General features: G+C 41.7%; 2 protein-coding genes across 5 annotated transcripts in view; one reads left to right on the top strand and one right to left on the bottom strand.

The window, feature by feature from the left end:
- Window positions 1–18,420, bottom strand: part of LOC146271593 (guanine nucleotide-binding protein G(olf) subunit alpha) — a 26,449-nt gene extending 8,029 nt beyond the window's left edge. Inside the window, exons 1-6 of one of the 3 annotated variants that reach the window (XM_084708212.1) lie at window positions 18,280–18,420; window positions 16,858–17,337; window positions 12,313–12,385; window positions 11,731–11,785; window positions 11,490–11,609; window positions 6,487–6,584 (exon numbers count right to left, since the gene is read on the bottom strand). In XM_084708212.1, the coding sequence (XP_084564338.1) occupies window positions 6,487–6,584; window positions 11,490–11,609; window positions 11,731–11,785; window positions 12,313–12,385; window positions 16,858–17,323 (812 nt within the window). In that variant the 5' untranslated portion in view covers window positions 17,324–17,337; window positions 18,280–18,420. The other 2 variants (XM_084708213.1, XM_084708215.1) reach the window with 2 other exon arrangements.
- LOC146271592 (serine/threonine-protein kinase MAK-like) lies at window positions 18,378–25,466 on the top strand. Of its 2 annotated transcripts, none has more exons than XM_084708211.1 (14): window positions 18,378–18,735; window positions 19,602–19,746; window positions 20,269–20,323; window positions 20,556–20,677; window positions 20,837–20,916; window positions 21,668–21,800; window positions 22,065–22,236; window positions 22,403–22,570; window positions 22,766–23,071; window positions 23,180–23,364; window positions 23,483–23,616; window positions 23,884–23,988; window positions 24,620–24,739; window positions 25,125–25,466. In XM_084708211.1, the coding sequence occupies exons 2-14, from the start codon at window positions 19,646–19,648 to the stop codon at window positions 25,259–25,261; spliced, it is 1,818 nt and encodes a 605-aa protein (XP_084564337.1). In that variant the 5' UTR covers window positions 18,378–18,735; window positions 19,602–19,645; the 3' UTR covers window positions 25,262–25,466. The 2 variants fall into 2 exon arrangements, with proteins under 2 accessions (XP_084564337.1, XP_084564336.1); XM_084708210.1 differs by having other exon boundaries at window positions 19,468–19,746.

Genomic DNA, 25,466 nt, shown 5'->3' with positions numbered 1-25,466 from the left:
AAGAGGAATACAATTGCATAGGTCACCAATATCTTGCACCAGAACACATTTAGGGACTACGTGTTCTTGGTTGTGGTAAGGTGCACTCCACTGCAGACTTAAACACCAGGTTGTGTAACACATTAAAGTTTACATGAGTTAGCCAGCTAACTCATTTATCTCATACACTGAAAAAGCCTACAGCTCAAACCATCTTGGTAAACATACCACTTTTAGGGACAAAATATAAAGGTTACTATAAATAGCTTGTGTGCCCCCTTTGACCACATTCCACAGGGGGTGAAAGTTGAGTCCTGTTTGACCAGTAGAGGTGGGGCAGAGGGATAAGTGGTCTGGGTGGGGCTGCTGCTGCTGCTGCTGCTGGTGGGTGGTGGTGGCTAGTGTAACCTAACCCAGACCAGACCATGAGCTAAACCTGAACGACTGTCAGCCAAACTCACACGGACATGGGCGGCTTAAAATCCTATGTGATGTGTAACTAGCTGATGTTGATGCTAACACAAACGGTCATGTGCGTTTGATGGATTTTGCATGCCGAAATCTGCTGCTCTCTGATAGGTTGGTTTACGCGTAACCGTGAGTAACTATGGGCTGGGAGTTCCTGTCATGATTATACAGCAAAATGTCTTCTCTGGTGTCTAAAGATCAATGAAAGACAGAGAGAGAGAGACAGAGAGAGAGAGACAGAGACAGAGACAGAGACAGAGACAGAGAGAGAGAGAGAGAGAGAGAGAGAGAGAGAGAGAGAGAGAGAGAGAGAGAGAGAGAGAGAGAGAGAGAGAGAGACGTTAATGTATCCATATTATAGACATGAGCCTATGCTAATAGATGTGCTTTGTGTCAGCACATTACAGTGCAGGTAAGGACTGGCAATGCTCACACACACATATACACGCACAAAACACACACAGAGGCGTTCTGTGTCTCACCTTCTGCTACTGACCTTCCTTTGTTTACAGCGCATTGCCGGGATACTCCCTTTGATTCGGCTGTGCACACGTGACCCTCCGCCAGTTTCTGCTCTGCAGTGCTGCTGCTAAAAATAGCCTCAGCTTGCCCTGGCTCCACAGCTAGTTTACATAAGCTCTAAGGGGGGTGGGGGGAAGGCAGAGAGGGGAGGGGAGGAGGGGGGGGCCTCCGTGGAGGGGGGTTAGCTACGGACGACCATCCCACAATCTCTGAGCAGGGAACCTGCAGCGCCACTACTGTCCTCCAGCAGTCTATGCCTTCATACTCCAGGGCAGTGGGTGTTTGAGTGCGTGTGTGTGTGCATGTTATTTTGTGCATGCATGTGTATGTCAGTCTGCACACTTTTACAGGCTTGCAGATATCCACCGTTCACCATCCTTATTCCCCATTCTGTGTGTCAGTTGTGTCTCTAAAATGGATGCATTTTTCAAATCCTGAAATGCAATTCTTTTATAATATTATGCAACAACCATACACAGTGTCACCTTTACACACTATTTTGTATGACCTAGGTGGAGTCAAGTTTCATCTGATACTGCTGAGGTTGTAGTTCAGCAATAAGCATAAAGCTTGTAGATAAGAACACAGCAATACTACAGTAAAAGCATAAAACATGTCACCTTCCAATCAAGACCCTAGAAGAGTGTGGAATACAGTAGGGGAAGGGGAATCTCAAAAGTCGAACTTTGGGAGAATTATAAATCTGTTACTTTATGCTGGTTCTTAATCCTGAACAACTGAAACTGAATAGAAGATTCAGGCTATTTATCTGTTCAAAGAATCTAAATTCTGGTGGAAAAATGCTGAATGTCTGACAAGGAGCCCTTTTGGTGTGTAAGTGTGATCCTGGAGAAGATTTGGTCCATGTTGTCGTGGCTGTACGCTACAAATGTCTCTGTGAATAAAATCTAAACAGAAATGTAATGGTGACATTGGTAGCCATTAGCCACTATTAATACTTACAGATATAAAACCCAACATGTTTAACACAGAGTTAACAACCAGCTGGTAATGATTGTATTCACAGCTTGTAAACTATGTAGAAGAATGTATCTTCAAACTTGAAATAACTTTCCAGAATCAAACTATTAATGTGGATAGAAAAAGTACTGTTAGATAAACTCAAGCAGGCCCAGCACATGGTTGACCAAATCCCAGTTTTTTATAGGATTGTCATTTTTGATAATCCTTGTCTATCAAGATCAGAAAAAAACAGAATGCACTAGTTTAAATCTATAGATGGAATCACATCTGTCCTCCTGACCCAAGTGGAGGACTCCAACCGTGGCCCCAATAAGCAGACATAGTCTGTCACCCCATTGACTGAATCAGACACATTGTGCCAAATGACGCACAGGGCTCTTCCTAAAACAAACCTTTCACACACTCTTTCAGAAGAGTCTAGTATAGGGACCTAAGCATGGTCCTAAACCTCCTCTGTATGGGCCTGGCCCACAGTGAGAGGCCAGGGGAGCGCACGGTCCCACTGGGGGTTCAGACCATCTTAAGGACGAGGTTTGCGTTTGTCCCTGATGGACGGACTCCCACCATATGAGCATCCACATGAACAGAGCTTCAGACAAGGGAGCCACTCCTTACTCTTTCGGAGGAGATGATGCGCATGTGCACGCACACACACACACACACACACACACACTTTCATAGTGCCTCCTTTGAATATTTCACAGTCAGCTGATGGCAGGTCATCTGATTTCCGCAAGTGACACAAAGCTTTTTGTTAATCTGGATGAAACAAAAAAGTCTTTAACAGAATTTTATCTGGGGTAAAAAGTCTTTAAACATACAAACACCTGTATAAAACAATGGACTTCTAAACAGTTGGCTTCCAAACTAATCTTCAATCATGAACCATGAATCATGATCATCTTCAGATGATAGAATCAAATGGCAGACAAACTTTCTGAGCACTAAATTACCCCTTCATCCAGTCTCAAATCCCTCCCAGACCAATTCCATCATCCTCTGACCTAAAGCACAGTCAAGGCAAAAAAGAATGCCAACATATGAACAAATAATGAAACTAAATCGAGACAGGAAAAAGCATCAGTGACATGCAGCCAGTGTATAAATATCCCTCTCTCAGGCTCTTCCATGAACAGAAGAGGGTCCTTATTGAGGAGAGCCAGTGTTTGTGAAGCGTAGCCCCTCTGTTTCTCTAGGCCCTTCAGGGGCCGGGACTCAGTGACAATGGCGGCCATTCTTTATGCGTTACTGTCCCAGATGACTGTGTCCGTGGCCCCTAGGCTGGTGACAGAGTCCCGTGACCACCACAACACCCCAGTCCCATCCCTTACCACGGCTAGAGCCAAGCCTATTCCCCCAGCCCTGGCCCCAGCCCTAACCCTAGCCTGGGCTCATTCCCAGCCCTAGCCCCAGCATGAGCCTGAGCACACATCCTAGTCGATACTCATCAACACTTACCAACATCCTCTCCCTATCCCCAGCTCTGGGCCCCGTCCCAGCACCATCCGTAGCCTGCTTCGAGCCCTAATCCCATTCCAGGCTCTGCCTTTACACTGGCCTCATGCCTCTGGCGGATCTTTCATCTCAGTCCCAAACCCAGCGTCACTTCTAAACTGCGCCCAACCATCAGTTCTAATCTCTCCCCCTGCCCTACCTCCATTTCTAAACACCTATCATCAACCCAAGCCTTTTAGACCCATGGACCGAGTCCCTGTGTGTCTGGGTGAGTCTCTGACTCTGCCCTAGCCTTTCTTCACAGCCATAAGCCAAACACTGAGCTGCTGAACACTGAGCTCCATAACAAACCAGCCACCGTTTAACACAGAGTGACAATCACAGTCTACAGTTCAAAATAACTCATTATATGGATTGTGTCATGTTGGGTTGAGGAGTGTAACTAACATTTGCTACAAAGGGAAAAGGGGCCTGTGAGCAAAGACGAAGAAGTTTTTGTGCATATAAAGCATTTGATTTTTGGAGGTGACATGAATGCTTTACAATGGAACCAGCCTGCCATGGCTGAAAAAAGCTCATAATCAATCAACACGCAGACACATATCTGTGCTCTTAAAACGTAGAAATGTGCAATGCAGAGTCCGCATTGATTGGTGACTGGATTCCAAAGCATCGATACGGACATGCTCTTTGGCATAACAACTGCTCGCAATCTGCCTATACGTATTTCCAGTCCCTTTGTCCAATGGGCCGTTCATTGTTAGCCCAGTTGGAAAAAAAACATGTCCGCCTATAAACTACACTGACTGGCAAGGGCTGTGAAGGACGGTAAAGGACAATTAAATCCAACAGAATTGTTGCAATAAGGTGAGAAATAATTAGTGAACTTTCAAGTTATGTCCAAAGCACCATTTAGTGGACTAACTATAAACATGTGAGACAGATGCAGGCTTTAAAGTGCTTGTTTATCCAAGGAACTTAGTCCTACATAAATAGAAATGAGGCATTTAGAGATTTAGCCTTTTTTGTATGCCATAACTCTTACTGTGCTTCAACATCATGTTGGTGCCTGCCAAGCAGATCCTCCTCACCAATCGGCACCTGTATCCCAGCTAGCGCAACGTCGACCTGTGGACCTGTGGACGCACTCACAGGCCGATTCACTTGAAAAAGAGACGTTGAATGGACTCCACTGGTTCTCGGGTCACAGTGTCTACCAAGTTGGAGACGCTGAAAGTCAGCTAGCAATTGTTGGATGATGTTGGTGACATGGTAAGAAAACCAAGACAAGGCGGGATAGAGGAGAATAACATCCAAACGCTCGCGAGGAACTCGAGTGACAAACGAGTATGAAGTGTCTGAATCGAAAGCGGTGAAAAGTCGCGCGATTGTGCTTGAAATAGCAGCCCTGACATACACTGGGGTTCAGAGGCCCTTCCACACAGCGGGGCTTGGTGCCATGTAGGACATGGTATCTTCAGACATTTCCCCTGCGAGGTCACATGGAGTTTATGGCTTGGAGAGGAAGTGTGGGAGAGGGCATGCCGTCTGGAAGGTTCCAGGCATCACACAAGCCCATCGACAGAAAGACATGCCAAGTCAATGCAAAAAAAATGTGGCTAAACACATTGCACAAACACACGCGCGCACGCACACACACACATACAAACACACACACAAACTCACACTCAGCCCTCCCACCCCACACCCACAGTATCAGCTCCACCTTACAACTTCACGTGGCTTCACCCATCACCTGATCCCCCTCCTCCATCAGAACTGGTCTTGTGGAGGGCAACAAGGAATCCTTCCTCCTTGTCAAATGCATATCAAAGCAGATGGGCATATTTAGAACCACACGGGCAAGTGCAGACACAGCTGGATTGGCCTCAGTCAAAACAAGGTTTGCAGCCTCTGCCCCAGAGTGGCACACCGTACGTAGGTGGGTGTTGATCATTTCTACTGTACATGTACATCCAGTTGGAGAGGAAGCAGGAGGGGGCAGTACGAACAGTTCCTCAGTTTGCATATTCAAACTTCCTTTTACAGGCCAGAGAGGTTCATAGTCTGGATCACATGCTGGAATATAGTGATGTCATGAACTACTGTATAGAGCAATAAGACCATTTGGTGATCACTAACATAGCATGAGATGGCCCCTAAGAGGCCAGACAGCATTCATAAATAAAATAAAAAATAAAAAACTAAAACTTGCTTTCATAGAAGTTGCACTTATTTGCGTTATAAATTCTCACTAAGATCTTAATAACAAAAGCAATAACCTGAATATGGACGTGTTATGGCATTGTAATGCTATGATAGATTAGGTCAAAGAAATAAATGAGTTTACACTATGGTACAGTGAACTACATGACAGATACTGTTCAGACCATTTCAACAGCCCGGGGCCTAGGAGTGTAAGGGAGGCAGTTGACATCTTGAGTTTCTCTACAGGTGAGTTGTGTTAGCTTTGAGAACGGAGAAGGACGTTGTAAAGGAAACTTCTATCGCCAATGCAAGACTATCCGACATGTCACTCTAAAAACAACAGTTCTGCTTGTCAGAGATCATAATGCCTGCCCCACTTTACAGACTTAGTAACGTCTTTACATTTGGGCAGCATTGCAAACAATCTTCATGGCACTGTAGGCACAATCACTGAGAAACTCCCATAACTTGTACTGGACATGCAAAACATGGCCAGTACACTAGTTGTACTAAGGTTTTGCCTGTTCTGCAGTTTCCTAAGGACACAACAACAGTGTACCACACCCTATGTAAACTACATTTTTCAGACATATGTACACCATTGGTAGGCCTTTAGTACATACAGCGAAACCTTCAGGGCCAAACATTACTCACAGAAGATATTCAAGTCCTTTCGACCTGGAAAAAACTGTTCAGGTACACTAACTAACCAAATCAACCCCACGGCTGCAATGCAAAGCCATCTCACCAATTTGCCCACAATACATTACTGCTGGCAATATTCCAGGTGTTGGTGAGGGTAGCTTTCCTTTGTTCGTGTTTGAAATCCATATCTTAATGGCAACATTTAGGTCATGAGGGGGAACTCACTATTGTGCACAGTCGATGAGCTGATACTCGTTGGACCTCTCGAAGCACGCCTTGACTCCCTCGTCGTCCCAGAGCTTCTTCGCATGGTCAAAGAACTCCTGACGGGGGAGAGAGACAAGGTAAGCAGTGTTAGCGGCCTGTTGTATCATTCTTAACAACACACACATGTGCGCAACACTCACAAGCATGCGCACACACACACTGATGGAGATAAAAAATGATCATAGATTTATTTCCTCCTGATTTGCGAGCATTCAAGCTACAGGTGGTCAACAATGGGGCTGTCCCAAGAGTTGTATGCGTCTCACTTATAACCTTACTAAATCTCCTCTATGTTCCCCTAGGCCTACACCACACTATGGCCCCCTACAGCCATTAATAACAACGCATACATTACATATCATTCTATGTCTATGTAACAGATGGACCCCTTTGAGTGCTAACATTTAGCATTCAGCAGCGTTAACCTGTACTTCTCCTCAGCCAGACCACAGATTCCTCAGAGGAATGACGGCCTGCTGCAGCTCTTAAACCCCTCTAAGTTAGCACTCTGTCAACACCAACTCTCTCTCAGAGTCCAATATTATTTTCCACTAAGACATACTAGCTCCACTTCCTGTATAAAGACCAATACAATACATGTGTTGATATGCATTCATATATTGCCTTGAAAAACCTCGAGGTCATGGAGGTAAAACGGCTTAAAATATGGTGTTCTATGAATGACGTGCAAACCTCCACCCAAACTATTAGACTTCCGGTGTTTCAAATAGTCCAGTCTTGGCATTAGTTAGACTAATATACCATAATTAAATAAAAGCAAAAAAACTAAAACATTATTTGTCAAAATGAATATTAAATATGAGTATTTCTTGTAGTACTGATGTGATTCTTAGTGCTGCATCTGTTTTGCAAATACTATAACACTGACGCTAAATATTGACCAACATTTTTTAGGCATGTTCACAAGCTCAGCATAAGTTCCTCCACAATTAGGAGTCACATACACGACATTGACAATCGCAACGATTTTCTCTCCATATAACATTCCCACTCAATCCAATTTTTTTCAACAATTCGTGACATTCCCTAAATACAAACGTAAGCATAAGGTCTACTGCAGAGAGTGCATACAGAATACTATAAACATCATATATTACTATACATAGGCTCAGTTCTTCAGCTGACTTCCTGCCCCCCAAACAATGGGCTGCATTATGTAGAGGGATCATCTTATCAATGACTTTATGAGACATTTCCCAGGACTCTCATGCTTGAAACAAAGATTATTGCTCTTATATTCCCCCTCGCCTCCTAGCCTCCTAGCCTCCTAGCCTATGCACATGCCTTTCAGATGGACTCCTCCTCTGGCCTAAAACCACCACATGACCCTCTGCACTCCGCACTCGCTCTGCACTCTGACTACAGTCTGGGTGGGAGACGCAGAGACCAGGGAGAAGATTCTGATAAGTGATCACATGCTCTCTCAGATTCCCACTTATAGATGCAGAGATTAATTCTTCACCGAGGAATTCAGACATCTATATTGAGCCATTTAAATATCTATGGGTTTCAGTACAGGCTCACAGATAAATGCCAGGCTACCGAATATCACTGTTGCACACGGGTTGCATTGTACAACGAGATGAGAATGACTTTTCTAAGGTGCATAATTGCATGTAAAGAACTGCCTCAGGTGCACTTTACACCTACAACTCTTTCTAATGTACAGGCACAGGCATAACAGACAACCAGGCATCTATAGGCCAGGTCTTCATCTTTCTGGTACTAATTAAGCTGATTTTTCCTGTTCCTTCAGCATCAGACAGACAAATAAACAAGGAAGGGCTTGAAAATGCGAGCAAATGTTGGGACTTGATGAGGAGAAAAAGAAGCAAAGCATGGTCCTCGGGGCTCTTTTCCACAGAGGCGTGTGACACTGGGCGTTTGAATAAATGCAGTGTGTGCTGTAGTGCCCTACAGAGGAACTGATAACAGAGAGAAACCAGGGGGGGAGTTTTTAACAAGCTTTTAACTCTTTACTGCTCCAGTCATAATCCTTCCACTCATCATCCATCACTAATCACGAGATACTGGAGAACTCTGCCAAGTTCATCAGTAAAAGTTTGAATTATTTCGGCATTCCTATAAATGTCTGCAAACAAGGAAAACCTGCTTTAGTCATATTGAATAACCTGACACACCGCTTACGTACAACAAAAACAAACAATAATAAAAAGCAACCAATTTGAATCATAATCTGCACTGCTTGAATTTCAACTCTAGAAAGTTTGGTTGACCTCTATTCTCCCCTTGGAGAAAACATACATCAATGGCCAGCAACCTTCACTCCCTTCATGCCGAGGCAGCAAGCTCAACCGCTCAACCCATGATAGCCATCATCACTACTTTTATTAGATTGGAAAAGATCTGTATTAGGTAACAGGCACCCGGCACAGAGACCTGACTTTCATGTGTTACTTCAGTTAAAGAGTACAGACAAATTTAGCTAAAAGGGAGAAAGAGAGGGAGCGACTGTTCCAAGATTCCTTCTTTCATAACATCTACTCACAAACAGAACATCTCTTCCTGTCTCCCTTTGACCCACTAAACAGCACAAGTATCAAACAATCAATTATAGAATAACAAGTTCTCTGTCAGACCTAAAATTTGACCAGAAAACTAAAAAAGTTGAATCAGATTACCAGGGAAAGTTAAGGTAGTGTTTTTCTTGGAAGCAAAAAAACAGAACCAGGACAAAGCAGAATAGTTTGTGTGACTTGAAAAGAAATACATAATTATGGTTCAATCTACACATTGACCAAATTACGATGACTTTTGATTCACAAAGGGTCACTGACGCCTCAAGCAAACACTTCCTCAGGAACACAGCATAAAAATGCATGTGTTCAACGACGGGTGGGGTTCAATAGGGGTAAATAATCCACAGTTCTTATCTTTGAAAGCGACGCAACAAACTGATTGCTATTCATATCTAAAACAAATAAGATACATTTTGCTCTGTCTAACACAGGAGTTAGGCCTATCCTATAGCTTTTGTCGGGTTACATTTGAGCCTAATATAGGTCACTGATTCGTCCTTGTCACCTGTTACTATAAGTATCAAATTGGAAGGCTTCATCTTTGACTGAACATGGCAGTGAGAGAGAGAGCTGTACCCTGTCGAACAGGAGCAGGAGCTCATTTGAATTTGCTCCACTTGAGTTGACGGACGCTGGGAGGAGGCTATGGCGCTCTGGCCCATATTTGTTTCCATTTTGCATAGACAACCGTTCATATTAACCCGTCATTTTCCATGCACTATTCCCATCTAAAATGTTTATGTAAGAAAAGCTTTATATAAAAAAACAATGTTTTGTTGGTAAACTTAAGACTCTCCAAAGAAAGGCTCCAACATTTCCAGGTCGAAAAAACCCAGAAACAATTGTAATTGCTTCAACAGGTGAGTGCCATTGGTTGCTGTTTGGCTGTGATCAGAGCCGTTAAACTGGTCACTAGTTAGGATTTACTTCCTCAAAAAGTTGCCATTGGGAAACCTGAAAACATTAAAGTTAACTAAAATGAATATTCAAACTTCATTCTCCAGACATGTAGTGAACTTTTACATAAACATGTAAAGAACAAAAAGGCCTACAATATAACCCCTAAACAATTCCAAATTAGCAACGGTTCAATATTGTCTAGAGAGCTCTCTGTTGATTTATCATTGTTTGCTCAAGTTACACAAAGGTAAAGTACATTCTATTTCCTTCAAGATTACTTGAGACAAGGGTTATTCCCATATCTGTTTTGGATAATTAGTATTTTTTGTGTGATGAGATTAAAACTGAAAAAATTTAATATTAGAAAAATAAAATACAAAACAATTACCAATATATCAATTTCAATCAGTAACATACTTCACCAGACAAATGTTTAAAAAGCTTAAAATGCTTGATTTAAAAAAGATTTTCTTGAGATTCTATCATAATCTAAATTAGCAATCCTAATATGTGGTAAACAGAGACAGCTTCAGATCAAATGGCTCTGAGGTGGCACTGTATTCCATATCAAACTCGGTGGCACGAAGTGACAATGTAGTGGTGACACTGACGTCATAAGAGAAGAGACTGATGACAAACACAGACACACCAAACAGAGCCATGTTGTTCCCCTTATCCAGCCCAGGCCTGGGAACTGAACAGCATCTCTCCCCATGGCCCAGTGGATCCCACAGACAATCCCAGGGCAGGCAGCACAGAGTGGCCCTGTCCTGCCCTGTCCCTTTACTCATTGGCAGCCTTGTCCTACATGCCTAATGCTTTTAATGCGGCTATATATGCCTGTCATGTGTCCTCACACACCTAGAGCAGGAACAAGTCACACCACAAAGTAAGGAGACATCACTACTGGCTATGACATATATATCAAGTAATCAAATGGCTGAATCTGGAGAGTTTAGAATAGCTTTAGTTCGTAACTATAACCAATAAGGCTAATGAGACACTATTTAATAATTTAACGCAAACAGCAAGACACACGCACTAATACACAAATTCCAAAACCTTTCTAAATATCTTCTGTTATGCACTTTAATTTGTAATTTACTATTCACATTGCACACAGTTCAATCTAAAACCAGGAACCAAGATTTTCTAAATTATGTAAAACATCTGTACTTCAACCATGCAATCAAACTTTATCAGATAACTGATCTTAACTGAAATGAATCCCAAGTCCCTCCACATCAAATTAAAATGTCTGCTTTGTCAGTGAGAACAAAACTAAGGCATCCCAACTGTTGATCTTATTGGCCTATACGTTCAATTAAAATAACATCATATAAAATGTGCATCCTGTTTTCAATTTAGATCTTAAGAAACGGTAAACATTTCTTAACGCAATTCACCACCAGTCTCAGGACATGAACATATCGTATCCATTCTCTTTTATTTTTCTCACCCTCTCTTTCACACATGCACACCCTTAACTGGGCATCTTACCTGTGTGTAGTCAAAGTCTGAGAGAGGAGCTATGCTTTTGATGTAGTCAATTCTGAACTGGTCCTCTGGGTTGGCTAGTGGGACTGGGGGTATTAAAGTGCTCATTGCAGACACTATAGTCTAGAAAGGAGAAGTAGAAAAAATGCTTTAGGTGCAATAAATACTGAGTAAATCATACCATAAGACTGTCTAATAATGGAAATGTGATGTGTGTTCAGGTAACAAACTTTATTCCACTCACCACTATGGCATCCTTCACGTTTTTCCGAATGTCTTGGATTTTCTGTTTCTTTTCTCTACACCAAAAATAAGTACCCAGTCAATGGATGAAATGAAAACTGAATAAAAAGTATAGATAAGAAATCTGCTTTAGTATTGTCAATATAGATATTCATAAAACTGTAGACACATGTAACATGTAGGCCTGTTAAAAAATAGGTCACTATTAACATCAATCTCATGGACTTGCAACAGAACATAGGCCTACATGTAGCATATACAAAGTAGTCCACCATATTATGGAACTAAATAACAATGTGTCAACAAAAACTGAATTTGATCCCATGCTTCATAGGCTACTGAAGAATTTCGTGTCTTATAACTGGGAATATATATGAGGCAGAGCTAATGGTATAGCCTTTCGTTGGACACTGGGCCCAACAGGCGCTGCAGTGCCTAAGGCAAATCCATTCAGCCGATATTCTCGCATCGACAGTCTCACTCATTGAAAGAGAGACCAAAAGCATAAACACAAATAATAAAAATAGGCAATATATACATATATACATGCTATGAAATATGTAGGCCATTCAATAACACTCACTCTGCGTTGAAACCGTTGACGTGTAGAATCCTCATCTGCTTCACAATGGTGCTTTTTCCGGACTCTCCGGCACCTTCGAAATTAACCATATGAAAAAAATTGTTAGAATGTTACCAATAACTGAGTTAAAGGCTTTGGGCTCATCAAAAAATGAATAGAACATCTTTGAAATGTAGCTAATTGTAGTCTGTAGGCTTCGCTTCCATCAATATCCACCCCCATGACATATTGCGAGAGCTGTCAAATAGGCTAGGCTACGTGTTCGGGTAAACGAAAGGATATTTAAATAGTCATCGGTAAACCATATACAAACCTTACCCAATAGTAACAGCCTGTGTGTTGCTTTATATGCTTGTCTTTCTTTTTGCAATTGTTTTTCTATCTTTTTATTTGCCTCTCGTTGTGCTTTTTCGTCGATGCGTTGATCTTCAGTCTTGCTGTTGCCCAAACAACCCATCTTCCGTTACCCTACCTCGTCAATCGAAAATATGAAATAATAGGCTTCCTAAGATGATATAATGAAAAAGCAATGGGGCTAAAGAAAATCTGTGCGACGCTTCTCCGTCGGAGGGAGGAATATGTTCCCCGTTACAATTCCGTTTCAGCCGCAACCAACCGGACCTTCGGCATCCGAGTCATCCAAATTAATTCTTGATTTACAAACCAAAAAGCGATCGTAAAAATAAGAGGTAAAACCCTATAAAGAGAAAGAGGGTTTCAATTTCTGGAAACCAGTCAACTGTTCCTGTCTCCCGTTCCTCCCCTCTTCTCTCTGTATTTTTCTATCTAAATTTCTATCAGTATTTCTGTCTCTTTAACTCAGCACTGCCTCTCTCTGTGGCACCAGGAAGTAACCCTGAACCACGGAAAAAACCTTCGATACAATGTAACACTCACACCTACAGTCCGTTCAGATAGGCTATCATTTTATGGCTGGTATGACAGTGGTAGAAGGGTAATTAAATAAGGCCTACAAATGTCCTCAAAAACTTCACAAGCCAGGCCAAAACTACGGTGGTAGGAAACTACAGAGTTGGAGGGTTGGGTTTCTGTTGTCGATGGGAGTCAACTAGGTGGCCCTGACCTCGGGTTTAGGTTGTCAAATCTTGTTTTCAAACGGAACATACAACACGGGCTAATTATCTGTCAGGCATATGCTTAGCCTACTCTAAACTTAACCTACTCTAAACTATCTCTTTCAAAAAATCTACCAAAAAAAAGAAAAACTATTAAAAATAAAATAAAGTAGACATGAAAATACAACAAACTATTTCTACAACGTCTATAAGTGCATGTCAAACTAACCTATATTTGAATTTGCATCCGCAGCTCACGCGGCCACGGTTTTGTCATTTGATGACTCCCTATTGAATTCTGTTTTCTATTGTGCGCGTGAGCAAGATAGCTCCCTGTCAAGACATTTTCGCGAGCACCCGTGGGAAAGCGGGTTCACGGCACCGCGGTAATTCTCCACACTGGCGCGCAACTGACAGTATTGCCCAGTAGTAAGGCCATAGGTTATTCATGAGAGAGACATAAGAAGGGAGATGGGAGACACGATTAATTAAAAATGGGTCTAGTGGTCAAATTAGGCGTTAGTTTATTGAACAAATTGGTAGAACCACTTTGTTGCCTTTATAACATTGAGAATTTTGGATATTTGTCTGCTGCAACGTTACAGAAACTTTTTACAATAACGTTTTATAATTAGGAATATAGCCTACATTGCCAATCAACAATTGCCTGTCTGATGATAGCCTGTATAGAAAAACCTTTTTAGGCTTGTATCCTAAGGAACATGGTGTTAGATCCCTGTCAACTGTTTTCTAACGATTCAACACGTATTAATATAGCCTAACCTAATGCCTCTACATAGAAAACTGCATTCAAGAAACTGCGACTGGTATTGTGCTTAATAGCCTATTTAATATAGTAAAATGTTTGTATGGAATATGGAACCATATCATCCTGTATGCAGATACAAACTGGCACAAGGTATTTTAACCAGGATTCCCACCTTAGCATGCAAGGTCAAAACAAGCGACTAGCCCATATCATCCCCTAGTGGCAACAAGAAGCATATGTGACTTAAATGAGCTGAAACATTTTATGTTTACGTATAGGCCTAACTGATAGGTTTGATTTACAGGTCATATCACACGATTTGCCTGTGTGATTTAACAAGGTCATACATTCAAACAACACATATTTGATCAAACAAAAATGTTACATACAGATCCAATCATTTTTCTTCTATGCCTAAACCTAATATTATTTAAGTGGAATAAGAAAATAATATAATACATGTATTCATTCAGCATAAGCACCAATAACTTCTGTTGATCGTTGCAACTAGCAACCTAGCAACTGGAAAGTCAGTGCAGATGGTAACAAAGTTCATCTATGGTAAATGATATAACCCATTTAAAAAGAAGCAAAGTTCACCTGCCTCTACAGTGAGACATTCCAGCATTTAAAGGGGAGGCCTAAGGAAGCTGTGGATCCCACTGTGTGTGTCAATGCATACATCTGTAAGCCCCTTATTTGGTTTGAAATATTCTGATGGGATTGTGGTCATTTAGAATATAGTATCATTAGATACTGCCTCTTTAGAGGCTTGTGAAGTATGCTATATATTTAATACATTATACAGTTTGCTATTGGTAGGTGTGTTGAGTTAGACATAATAGACATTATATGCAAGCAACTAATATCAGGTGCTACCAATGAGTCCTTTTCTTTGAAGTTTGATCCATGAGGCCTAACAATGAGACTGCTTCTTTTCAAAGAAATTCGTTTTTTTATTTTTGTCTTGGGACCAAGACAGAGTGCAATGAAATGTTCCAGTGTAAAGTGATTTTCACTGTTAACATAAACAACGACAGACGGAGAATCCCCTATCAATTAATTCAAGTAGAAAGTGACCTAGTTTTGTTACATTACAAGTATTGTAATGTAAATAAAAAATCATAATAAACATTCTGGATTTAATCATTTGAGCCCCTGTAAGATTGTGATCTAGATTGTAGTATTAATACTTAACTAAAATTGTATTTCAATAAAGCATTGGCTGTAAACAAATAAAGTGACCCAGATTAGCTACCATACCTTGGCCCTGAAATGTAACACTATTTGGAAGGTGTCTACTTTCAGAGGAACACACACCACAGTCCACTGGCATGCAACTAGAGTCTTAATGAAGAACTGGTGGGTATAAAGTCCTCCAGCAGCTTCTCAAATAAACCTAAAGTTACTGTTACTGTGGTCCCAGATGAACAGATAATGGCAAAAAATCATCATATGCACAAACTAACTATGATGTCCGATAATAATCTACACAACATGCAACAAACTATTAGTCATCTCGGATCAGTAGGAGGTAATGCAATATAGAAAAATTACATGTTTCTCTATAATTAGGCAATAGGCGCTGATTAACATATTCTCCTCGTTGTACTGACATATTAAAGAAAAGGTTGTCAGTACACATGTAACTACAAAATAACCAGCCTACCATGTAACAGAATGTTTTACAGTGTTAATAAAATAAATGACCTACCAAGTCTATGACTAGGAAGTTGGTTCAGTATTGGCTACTTAAAACTGTTTCTATGGTAGCCTACAGTTGTCTTCATTTGTGTTCTTTTTATATTGCCTTTTTAACTGTAATAACATCAAATCTCTGTAGATGTGGAGGACAGGTGTGGATGGGGCAGCCTGTCATAGCCTGAATATCCTGCCAGGATATTCATTATAAAACTGACATAGAGCCTCAAACCACACACGTTTTGTGAAACCTCCAGGAAAACAAGTAATTGTTAAATTATCATATTTAGACCCTCTTAATCAAATGTAAAAATTCAAAAGCCCTGGGAGGAATAAAGGAATATGGACAGTGATGAGCAAACTGAAGTAATCTTTCCCACAACCACTGTAATACAAATTTTACAGTGCACTTTAATCATCAATTGAGTGGTGGCAATCCCTACAATAAGCCCACAATGTGTCAATTTGTGTCCATGTACATCTATTCTGAGAATACACAGTTTAGCAGAAACTCAGATACGCCCAGTTCAGTTTTTGCTTGCGAGTGCGAGTGTGTGTGTGTGTGTGTGTGTGTGTGTGTGTGGTGTGTGTGTGCGGCGTGCATGCGTGCGTGTCTGTGTGTGTATATAAATACCAACATTTAGAAAAACATTTGTTCGTAAAAGGGAACACTAGCCTACACAGCCTTTCTCATTCGGCATTGACCATGCTAGGCCTGTATATAACCCTAACCCTTTAGGGTGTGTGCACGTCAAGGAGGTACAGTAGCCTAATCTGAAAAACCAGTCAACCTCTTTGGTATTTAATAGGCTACACACCGTGAGGGACATCTGTGAATATATAGAGGCCACGCATTTTAAAGGCCACACACTCAGTGTAGCGTAGGCTATTTCCCAAGGTTCCACGCTAAATGTTCCACTCATGTAAAAGCTTGAAACACATAACCCTTGAGCAGTTTACATTTCTTAAAAGTTCAAAATATAGGCAACAATAACCTACCGAGCAGTAGCAGCCGATGGGTCTGTTTATACTCCCGTTTGAGCTCCTTCAGCGTTCTGTCAATATTCTTACTGACTTTCTTTGCCTCCTTCTCGGCCTCCTTCTCCTCCACCAACAATTTATCCCAGTTTTTCTGCTTCTGAGTGCTGGTCTTCTGCAACAATGGTAAGCGTCGACCACGATCCTTCCCTGTCCCCTTGCCGCCACCCCCGTTCTGTATCAGCACTCCGTCTGTGACCGTGTCTCCACGGCGGAGCTCCCCGGCTGGGAGCTTGGCCGAATCCCCATGGCGTACTTGGCTACCGCCGCGGAGCGATGATGTCTCGCCGCATCCCCCTGTGTCCTCTTGACAAGGTCCCCCGGCGCGTGAAGGTACAGGGGGTTCGGGAGGCTGATCTGAGTCCGAGGTAGCGTTAGAAATCAGGTCCCCGAAGAGTCGGGGACGCAAACTGTAGCACAGCCCCATGTTGTAGCCAATATCTGTATATATTTTTTCATAAATTAAAAGATTAAAATCCGCATATACACACCAATCTTAGCGCGCCATCATTATATTGGAGCTCCAATGATGAGATTTAAATTCAAATTTGATCCGAAAATGTGAATGAATTATGCTCCGACATTTGCTATATGTCATTTTGCATTTTCACCGGTCAGCCTACGCTCTGTATTTAGTGCATCACCTGATCCTAGTGGACTGCGGGTCCACCTTACCGTAACTAAACCAAAAGCACAACCGTTAAAAACGCTTCCAAAGACTGTATTGTAAGAAGAAAATATATCTGCACAGTATTTAGAAGGAATGTATTGCACGTCATATTACTACAGTAGGCTATGGCCATTTCGAGAATGCTGGTCATGATTCTCATTCCACACATTTCATATCTGCATGTTTCAAAGTTCCCTAGCGTGCCCACGTTCACACAAACATTATAGGCAACTATAATGCATCGATGTGCATGCTTTCTACTTCGAAACGTAATTAAGGTGTGCTGTAAACAATGTTTGGCACTTTCAAACCGTCTCGAACAAAGTAGGATGCCTTGTTAGCCTACTAATTATGTAACAGTGTGCCAATGAGTGATTATTGAGAATTTTATAGGTATTAAATTCCAATTTAAGAATTGCAGGTGCACGCTATTGCGCGGTTAATCTCACTTGTGTCATTCAATTTTCAAACCATTGTTTCTACAGCTATCAAGTAAAATATGCCACAATGTTTTAACTTCTCACCTATAATTAACTATAGGCGTTATGCTGTCCTATCTGCCATGGACAGAGGCACATTTTTCTATCCTAGATAATTAATTCCCAAAGGTTTGATTACCAGACCTTTTGTTAGGGCTTTTGGGCTTATTCCAGCCAGTTGGGCAATCCTTTGTATGCAGCAAGCTTTTTATGTAGGCCTTTAACTTGTCTCACCTAAAATGGGTCCTGATACAGTCCAATCTATGATCCAATCAGTATGCTCCTCCTACTAATAATCTAATTTACCAGTAGGTGGCGCTCAGTTATCACAAATGATAAATTGAACGTCAACTGGCACTTACTTTTAACATTGAAACAAAAATAACAAAACAAAACAAAACAAAAGGATAATTAAATAAGAGCGTGCTTTAAATGTAGATGTTTTCAATACGATAAAGCATTAGTCTTTTTTGGCCTTCATCTTCACAACAAGTATGCTAGACTAGCTACCAAGCTAAGCACAACGCTTTGGTTCTCGGTTGCCATGGAGAAAGGATGCCCCTGCTGACGACGGATGAATACTAGCTATCTTGGTAGTGCTGCTAGTACTCTACAATACATTATTGATAGCACAGCTGTATTGACTAAGTATCTGTCGACGGGTTTACGAAGGGATACATTGTTTTAATGGTGAGCTTTTTTCTTGATCTGAATAGACAACGTAATCTGTTTAGCTAGCTATACTACTCTAGCTTCTACTGTACAGTTGCGTTTGAGAGTCTTGATGTAGCTACTGTACAGTACAGGACTGTACGGTAACGTAGTTACTAATCTTGGTAGCTAGGCTGTTGTACCTAAAGTTAGTGGAAAGCAGTAGTATCTAGGTATTGTATCCAGCGACCAATGTTTTGATGTTAGTTGTATTCCACCGTTTGTTGATTTTTACTTCTAACCACATGTACTTTAGCTCTACTGTAATTAACTAGCCTATTGTATTGGTTCAAATAATTATTTTGGATACCGACATAACTATTAATTAGCTAGAAATATTGCACTCCTGTGAGTTGTATTTCATTTTGCTTTATAGAAACTGTGGGGTATCTGTTGTTTCACATATCTAACCCAAAATGTGTCTTACACTGATGATGCACACTAGTAACAGGTGCTCAGCTTCCAGGTTAAAGTCCCATCTATGAACCCATTTCTGGACACTTCTGAGTTGATGCCATCTAGGTAGCCCGAGTCTCCACCCCCTGTCGTGTAGTTTAACCTGAGCCAGTGTGATTTTCTCTTGTGAGATCGAAGGCAGGCCGGAGCAGCTCTTGTTAGGCAGTTAGGCATTCTGCTCAACCACAAGTCACATCTTAAAAGAGGTCAAAGGAATACTATGTTTCATGTTAGTATTTCTGTGTGTTCCTAGAGGAGATGGAAAACGGTAGCCTGACTGTGCTTGTGACCCAGCATTGAGCTTCAGCAGTATTCTCTTGAGGGAGTGGATGTTGCCCTGTTGCTAATAATGAGGACTGACTCTGTTGGACTGTGTGGGACTGTCAAAGGCTGCCCACAGAAGGGAAAGAAGTGTGCAGTCCCTGTGTGGGAGATGAACCGCTACACCACACTGAGACAGCTGGGGGATGGCACTTTTGGCAGCGTGCTCATGGGCAAGAGCAAGGAGTCTGGGGAGCTGGTGGCCATCAAAAGGTGAGAGTTTCTGTTTGTGTGTTTTTATCTACACCACTTCTTCATAGAAGAAATGTTCTTTGTTTTAGGAAACCACAATTTTTATCATCAGTAAACCACTGCTGCACGCACAGTGGAACTGTTACACGATTAGCCTAGAGATGCTTCCGTGGATTCTTGCAAAAGTTCCACATGTCTACTTCTACCTACCTTCCTCATGCCGAAATTGCATTTATTTTCGAACGATTGCCGTCTTGGAGTGAGTGAATAATGAATGTTTCACAGAGGCTCTGCTAGCACTGTTTGTAAATGTAAGGTTATAGCGCAAGGTGATACCTGTGACAACAGTGAAAGGAGTGAAAGTACACAGTGTTGTGTTGCCTCTGGAGTGTGGGAAAGGCATATGGAAAGCCTTTCAACACCAAATATAGCTACTGCATTATAGGCATGCACAACCAGTCATGGACAATTAAGCATGTTAAACAAATGACAATTAAGCATGTTATTTAATGTTTTGCAATGTGTGTGTGCATTTTCCCTCAGAATGAAAAGGAAGTTTTATTCTTGGGATGAGTGTATGAAATTGAGAGAGGTTAAGGTAAGGATTATTAAAATGTATACTCTCACAAAATAAAAAACTTTACTTCAGCTTGAGTTACAACTTCAATTATGGAGTTCCTTCATTTCCTTTTGGTGATGAACTTTTGGTGGGCAACTTACTTAGACAGAGCAAATGAAGTTTGGCCACAATTTTGCCAGTTAAGTTAGTAAATACTGTTCTCTGTTGTCCAAAAACGTAACGTACCAATGTGTTTATGTTATGTGAGCAGTCTCTGAAGAAGCTGAGTCACGCTAATGTAGTGACACTGAAGGAGGTTATCAGAGAGAATGACCACCTCTACTTTGTTTTTGAGTATATGAAAGAAAATCTCCATCAACTAATGAGGAACAGGTAAGGCATCTTAATTGAATTCTATTTTAATTTTTGGCTAAATGAGATGGAGAAATAACATATACATTTTTGAAGGTCATTTTGAGGTCACCTTTTCTTGTCTACGAGGAGTATTTTTGTATCAGATTGAGTCATCATCTGTCCATCTTCATTTTACAGAACCAAGTTGTTCCCTGAGTCAGTCATCAGAAACATGATATTTCAGATTTTACAGGGACTGTCCTTTATTCATAAACATGGTAGGTGTCTTATCTCAAACTCCTAATTGAAGCTGCAAAAAAACCTGAGTCTACTCCATCATGGGCTTTAATAGAATATAACACCATCTGAAACATTAATATCCAATCAAGCAATCTATCTTGTTAAACTACACACTCTGACTTGTATGAGGTGTGAACATCAGTCACTTGACAAGAGATTTGACACGAACCCATAATCCTTCCAAGACCTAAGACCAAGACCCTTCCAAGACTCACTTTCTCTTGGGCCTCTTTGAGATGAAAGGTGAAAGTGACACCGAGCCTAAATACACACTGAATTGCCTGGGATTATGTCAGGATGTTCAAATATTCAAGAAGTTCGATGGACCTTAGGTGTCTAGCCTTTCAATTGTTTGAGTTCTGTCCAATGGTATCCCTCCCTCCCTGTGAGAGCAGTGTATGTTTCCTCTCCATTGATTTCTGTTATCTATCCTCTTCCCTTTTTCTCCTTCCAACTTTCTGCTGCCAGAGAAGATAAGATGTTTTCTGAAAACGAAATTAGGAACATACTGTTCCAAGTTCTGTCTGGTTTAGCATTTGTGCATAAGCATGGTGAGAGCCTTGTCTTTGTACATCTTTCTCCTGTCACTGCAGGGTGTGTTTGACCTGGTTTGAATCCTTTTGGTCGCTGAAATTGACATGGAAAACTGAAAAGGAACTAACCCAACTGCTACACTGCTGTAGACTGTAAACAATCAAGTTGTTAACTTGAATCGTTTCTGTTCCCAAGGTTATTTCCACCGGGATATGAAACCAGAAAACTTGCTGTGCATGGGCCCAGAACTGGTTAAGATTGCTGACTTTGGCTTAGCCAGAGAGATCCGCTCCCAGCCACCCTACACGGACTATGTGTCAACAAGATGGTAAGAAATGTTTCAGGATAGCATATACCATGCACACAGCCTGTGATTTGCAGGCATTGTATGTTCAGACAATTTTCTTTTCGCATTTGAATGAATACGGCTGAGCTCTAAGTCGAGGTAGCATGTGTGTTCATGTATGTTAAGGCAGTGATTGGATCAAATGTCTGCTAACACAGCAGCCAGGTAAATCCCACCATCCCAGTCAAGTCTGTACCTTTTGACTTGTTTGGGTCTCTCTGAGTCTCTGGTGGTGTGGCTTCCCAGGTACAGAGCCCCTGAAGTGTTGCTTAAGTCCAGCTCCTACAGCTCTCCTATTGACATATGGGCCGTCGGCTGCATCATGGCTGAGCTCTACACACTCAGGCCACTGTTCCCTGGCAACAGCGAAGTGGATGAAATCTTCAAGATCTGTCAAGTGCTAGGGACACTGAAGAAGGTGGGCATTTGCGTGGAAAAACCACAGCCCCCAATAAACACACTTAAAAAGCACCTGTTGTTCTTTGAACCTGAACAATTAGCTTTTGCTAAGTGCCCAACTTAGTCAAAAGTCTTAACAACTGATTTATTTAACCTATGATGATATTTTTTACACTACTGGACAGTCGGACTGGCCCGAGGGATCCAACTTGGCAGCTTCAAAGAACTTCCGCTTCCCCCAGTGTGTTCCGACCAGCTTGAGTGCTCTGATCCCCAATGCCAGCCATGATGCCCTGGCCCTGATGAAGGACATGCTGCAATGGGACCCCCAGAAGAGGCCTTCAGCTGTGCAGGTACAGGACTGCATCACCTCTTCTCTCAGGCCTACATGGAATTTGAACTGACCAATGAACTGCTACCCATGAGTCATCATGACTTAACCACTTCTTCTCAAGTCTGATATACTCTCACACACATAATGATATTTACTCTGAGATCCAGTGATCTGTTGAAAACATGTTTTATTAATCGGTAATGACATTCCCCAGGCTCTACGATATCCTTACTTCCAAGTAGGCCAGACTCTTGGCCCTCCTCCTCAGTACCTGGAGCAGCGGAGGGCCCAGGCCAGGGCCGCCCAGACAGCTACAAAGCCCAAGCCTCATTCCCTCTGTAAGGCAGGCCCGCAGTGTACCTCTGACCTGAGTCTGCTCCAGAGCCAGGAAAAAGGTCACCACCAGCCCCTACAGCGGACCCCCCTGCCACAGCAGAACAGAAGCCATGATAGCCCTGAGACTGACACACTTAAACAGGACCAGCCAGCACCACTCAACCTGGTTAACGGCACACAGCAGGTGAGTGGTCGAGCCGAATGTAATCTCAGTTTCGAGGGAAGATTTCAGAACATAAGGCGGCGTTAAGAGACTGGTTACTTCTATCCTTCCAACTCTGATTTGATTCAGAGAGCAGCTCATGCAGGGTCGGAGAACGGCATGCCTGCGGTGAGAAGTGGCCGCAGACGTTGGGGTCAAACGTCAAACCGATTGTCTGAGAGCTGCGATGACGTTGAGGATCCAGGCGCCTCTTTCTCCAAACGACCAAGCATTGAGACTCTGAGGGACAAGCTCATGGATGAGTCCAAATATCGGTAGGACATTCATTCCTTGAGATATCTTGATTATATCCAGAACGTCCAGGACAGTATTCGCTAGTATAAAAACATGTTTACAGACATCACTAGAAATTAATTGATCTGTTTCATCTAGGTTAACAGACCAAAAGTCCCTTAATAAACACAACACAGTTATGAAGCTACCCACCAACAGTGGATTGAACAGAGCAGACACCAAGCCCCCCTCAGTGAAACAGCATTACCTTCAACAGTCCAGATACCTACCTGGTAAGCTTCTGGTCTGAGTGTTTTGTGAACCTGACAAAACACTGAATAAAGAATTAGTTGTCAGAGTGCATCGTTGACCTCCTTTTCTTCCACATCTAGAACTCTTTTTAGAAGTCATTTTTAGGTTGATACTTGAGTTCGTATCACTGAGAAATGTACATCCTATGAAAGCAACTATGGATGCTTGATGATTGATTTATTCGTTCCATGTTAAATGTTCGGCCACGCTTGCTAAAACATGTGTTCTGAGTTATCTTTCTGTTTCAGGAGTGAACCCAAAAAGTAGTACTTTGGTGGGTATCCACGCTCCAAGAAAATATGTGTGGGGACAGTCTTCCAGGAAAGATGGAACAGGGTTGCCTTTTCCTAAAGGTAATAGCATTTGTATTATTGCAGTAGGTCCTGAATGTTGTTATACATATAGTATGACAGGCAGTAACAACACACAAGACAGACTGTGTATTATTCATTATATGAACCATCACACATAAAGCACATATTGCTTCTCCTCCATTCCTTATTCATGAGATCAGGAGAGTATTAAAGCCACTAGCCTTAGATCAAATGTCTATCCAAGCCTGAGAATGGAGATGGGTCTCAAGATCAGATTCTCTCAGATAGATTCATTCATGACGTTAACTTGTCTTTCTAGCCCTTGGGTCACAATCAAAAACCTTCCTGGCTCCTCTGTACAGCATTCCAACTAATCTTTCTGACTCGTTTCGTCTAATTTCATATCCCCTTTAATCACTCTGGTGTTCCTTCAACTTTTCTACGACTCACTTTGCTTCTCTTACTGTCTTTGTGCTGTGGAGGCGGAGAAGAGGGTTCCTAATACGTATAACAGATAAATGTCCTTGAATAGAAAATAAACTTGAGTAACTGGATTCACCCAAAGGTCATTGATCACTCTGCAAAACTAGAGATAGAAGTCACAGGAGAAACAAGAAATGTTGCCTTCATGTTGATGTTTCGGACTGCTGACTGAAAACTGTCTTTTCAGACTATATGCGGGCCACCAACATCCCAGCAGGCAGTTACATTCCATCATTTCAAAAGGGGGTAGGAGCAGCTAGACATGGTATTAAACCATTACTGGCACGATTTTCATGTACCCCTGCAAGTGAGTAACATATTTAAGGATAGGCCTACATGATCTGAAGCACTACAGAAGTTATTGAAACTCCAGAACTTGTCTGACTAAAATGTATGGAAAGGCTAGGGTCTTGGCAGTATGAATCCTAAATACTCCAGCAATCCTGAATTGCCACTTCTCCTTGGATTTGCGCATATGTTTCCTCAAATTATAATAACATTACCAGATTTTTCCTTCTCTTGCACCTGTCTGTTGATCCATCATCTGCGGTTGATGTTATAATTGACACTCAAGTCAAATCATCCAAGAAAAAAGATGTGATTGAGTTGAATATAAAACGCTTAATTTTCTAAGGACTATGTACATCGCAAATCTGTGATGCCATTCTGACACGTCCCCTTTGATCCTACAGAGTATGAAGGATGGAAGAGCAAATCTGCAAAGCCTCAAATACCAGAATCAACTGGAAACACTGGTGCGAGAAGTAACCAGATCCAGCCAGTCCATGGGCGAGTTGATTGGATGGCCAAGTATGGTGGCTATCGGTAGCACAGCTACTAGTTTGAAGGTTCGAAACTAGCCTACTATTTTATGCTGTCAGCAAAGAACGACTTTGTCTTTAGCCTGCATCTGTCATGTGTCAATTGTTGTGTAGCCTTTTACAAGTTATGTATCATTTCAATATTCCCTTCATGTACAATTATTTTTAGGTAAGTGACTCCAGTTCAGACCCAAATAAACATTTTACTAAGAA

Source organism: Hypomesus nipponensis, chromosome 10 (genome assembly GCF_054491055.1).
Source record: "Hypomesus nipponensis isolate SF chromosome 10, ASM5449105v1, whole genome shotgun sequence".
Taxonomy (NCBI): Eukaryota; Metazoa; Chordata; class Actinopteri; order Osmeriformes; family Osmeridae; genus Hypomesus; species Hypomesus nipponensis.
Note: the sequence above shows the minus strand (reverse complement) of the source record. Positions and strands in the feature narration are given on the sequence as shown.

Coding starts and splice junctions, on each gene's coding strand:
- LOC146271592 (XM_084708210.1), top strand. CDS start 19,562: ATGAGGACTGACTCTGTTGGACTGTGTGGGACTGTCAAAGGCTGCCCA. Junction 22,571..22,765: donor AGAGGCCTTCAGCTGTGCAG/GTACAGGACTGC, acceptor GACATTCCCCAG/GCTCTACGATATCCTTACTT. Junction 23,365..23,482: donor ATGGATGAGTCCAAATATCG/GTAGGACATTCA, acceptor TGTTTCATCTAG/GTTAACAGACCAAAAGTCCC.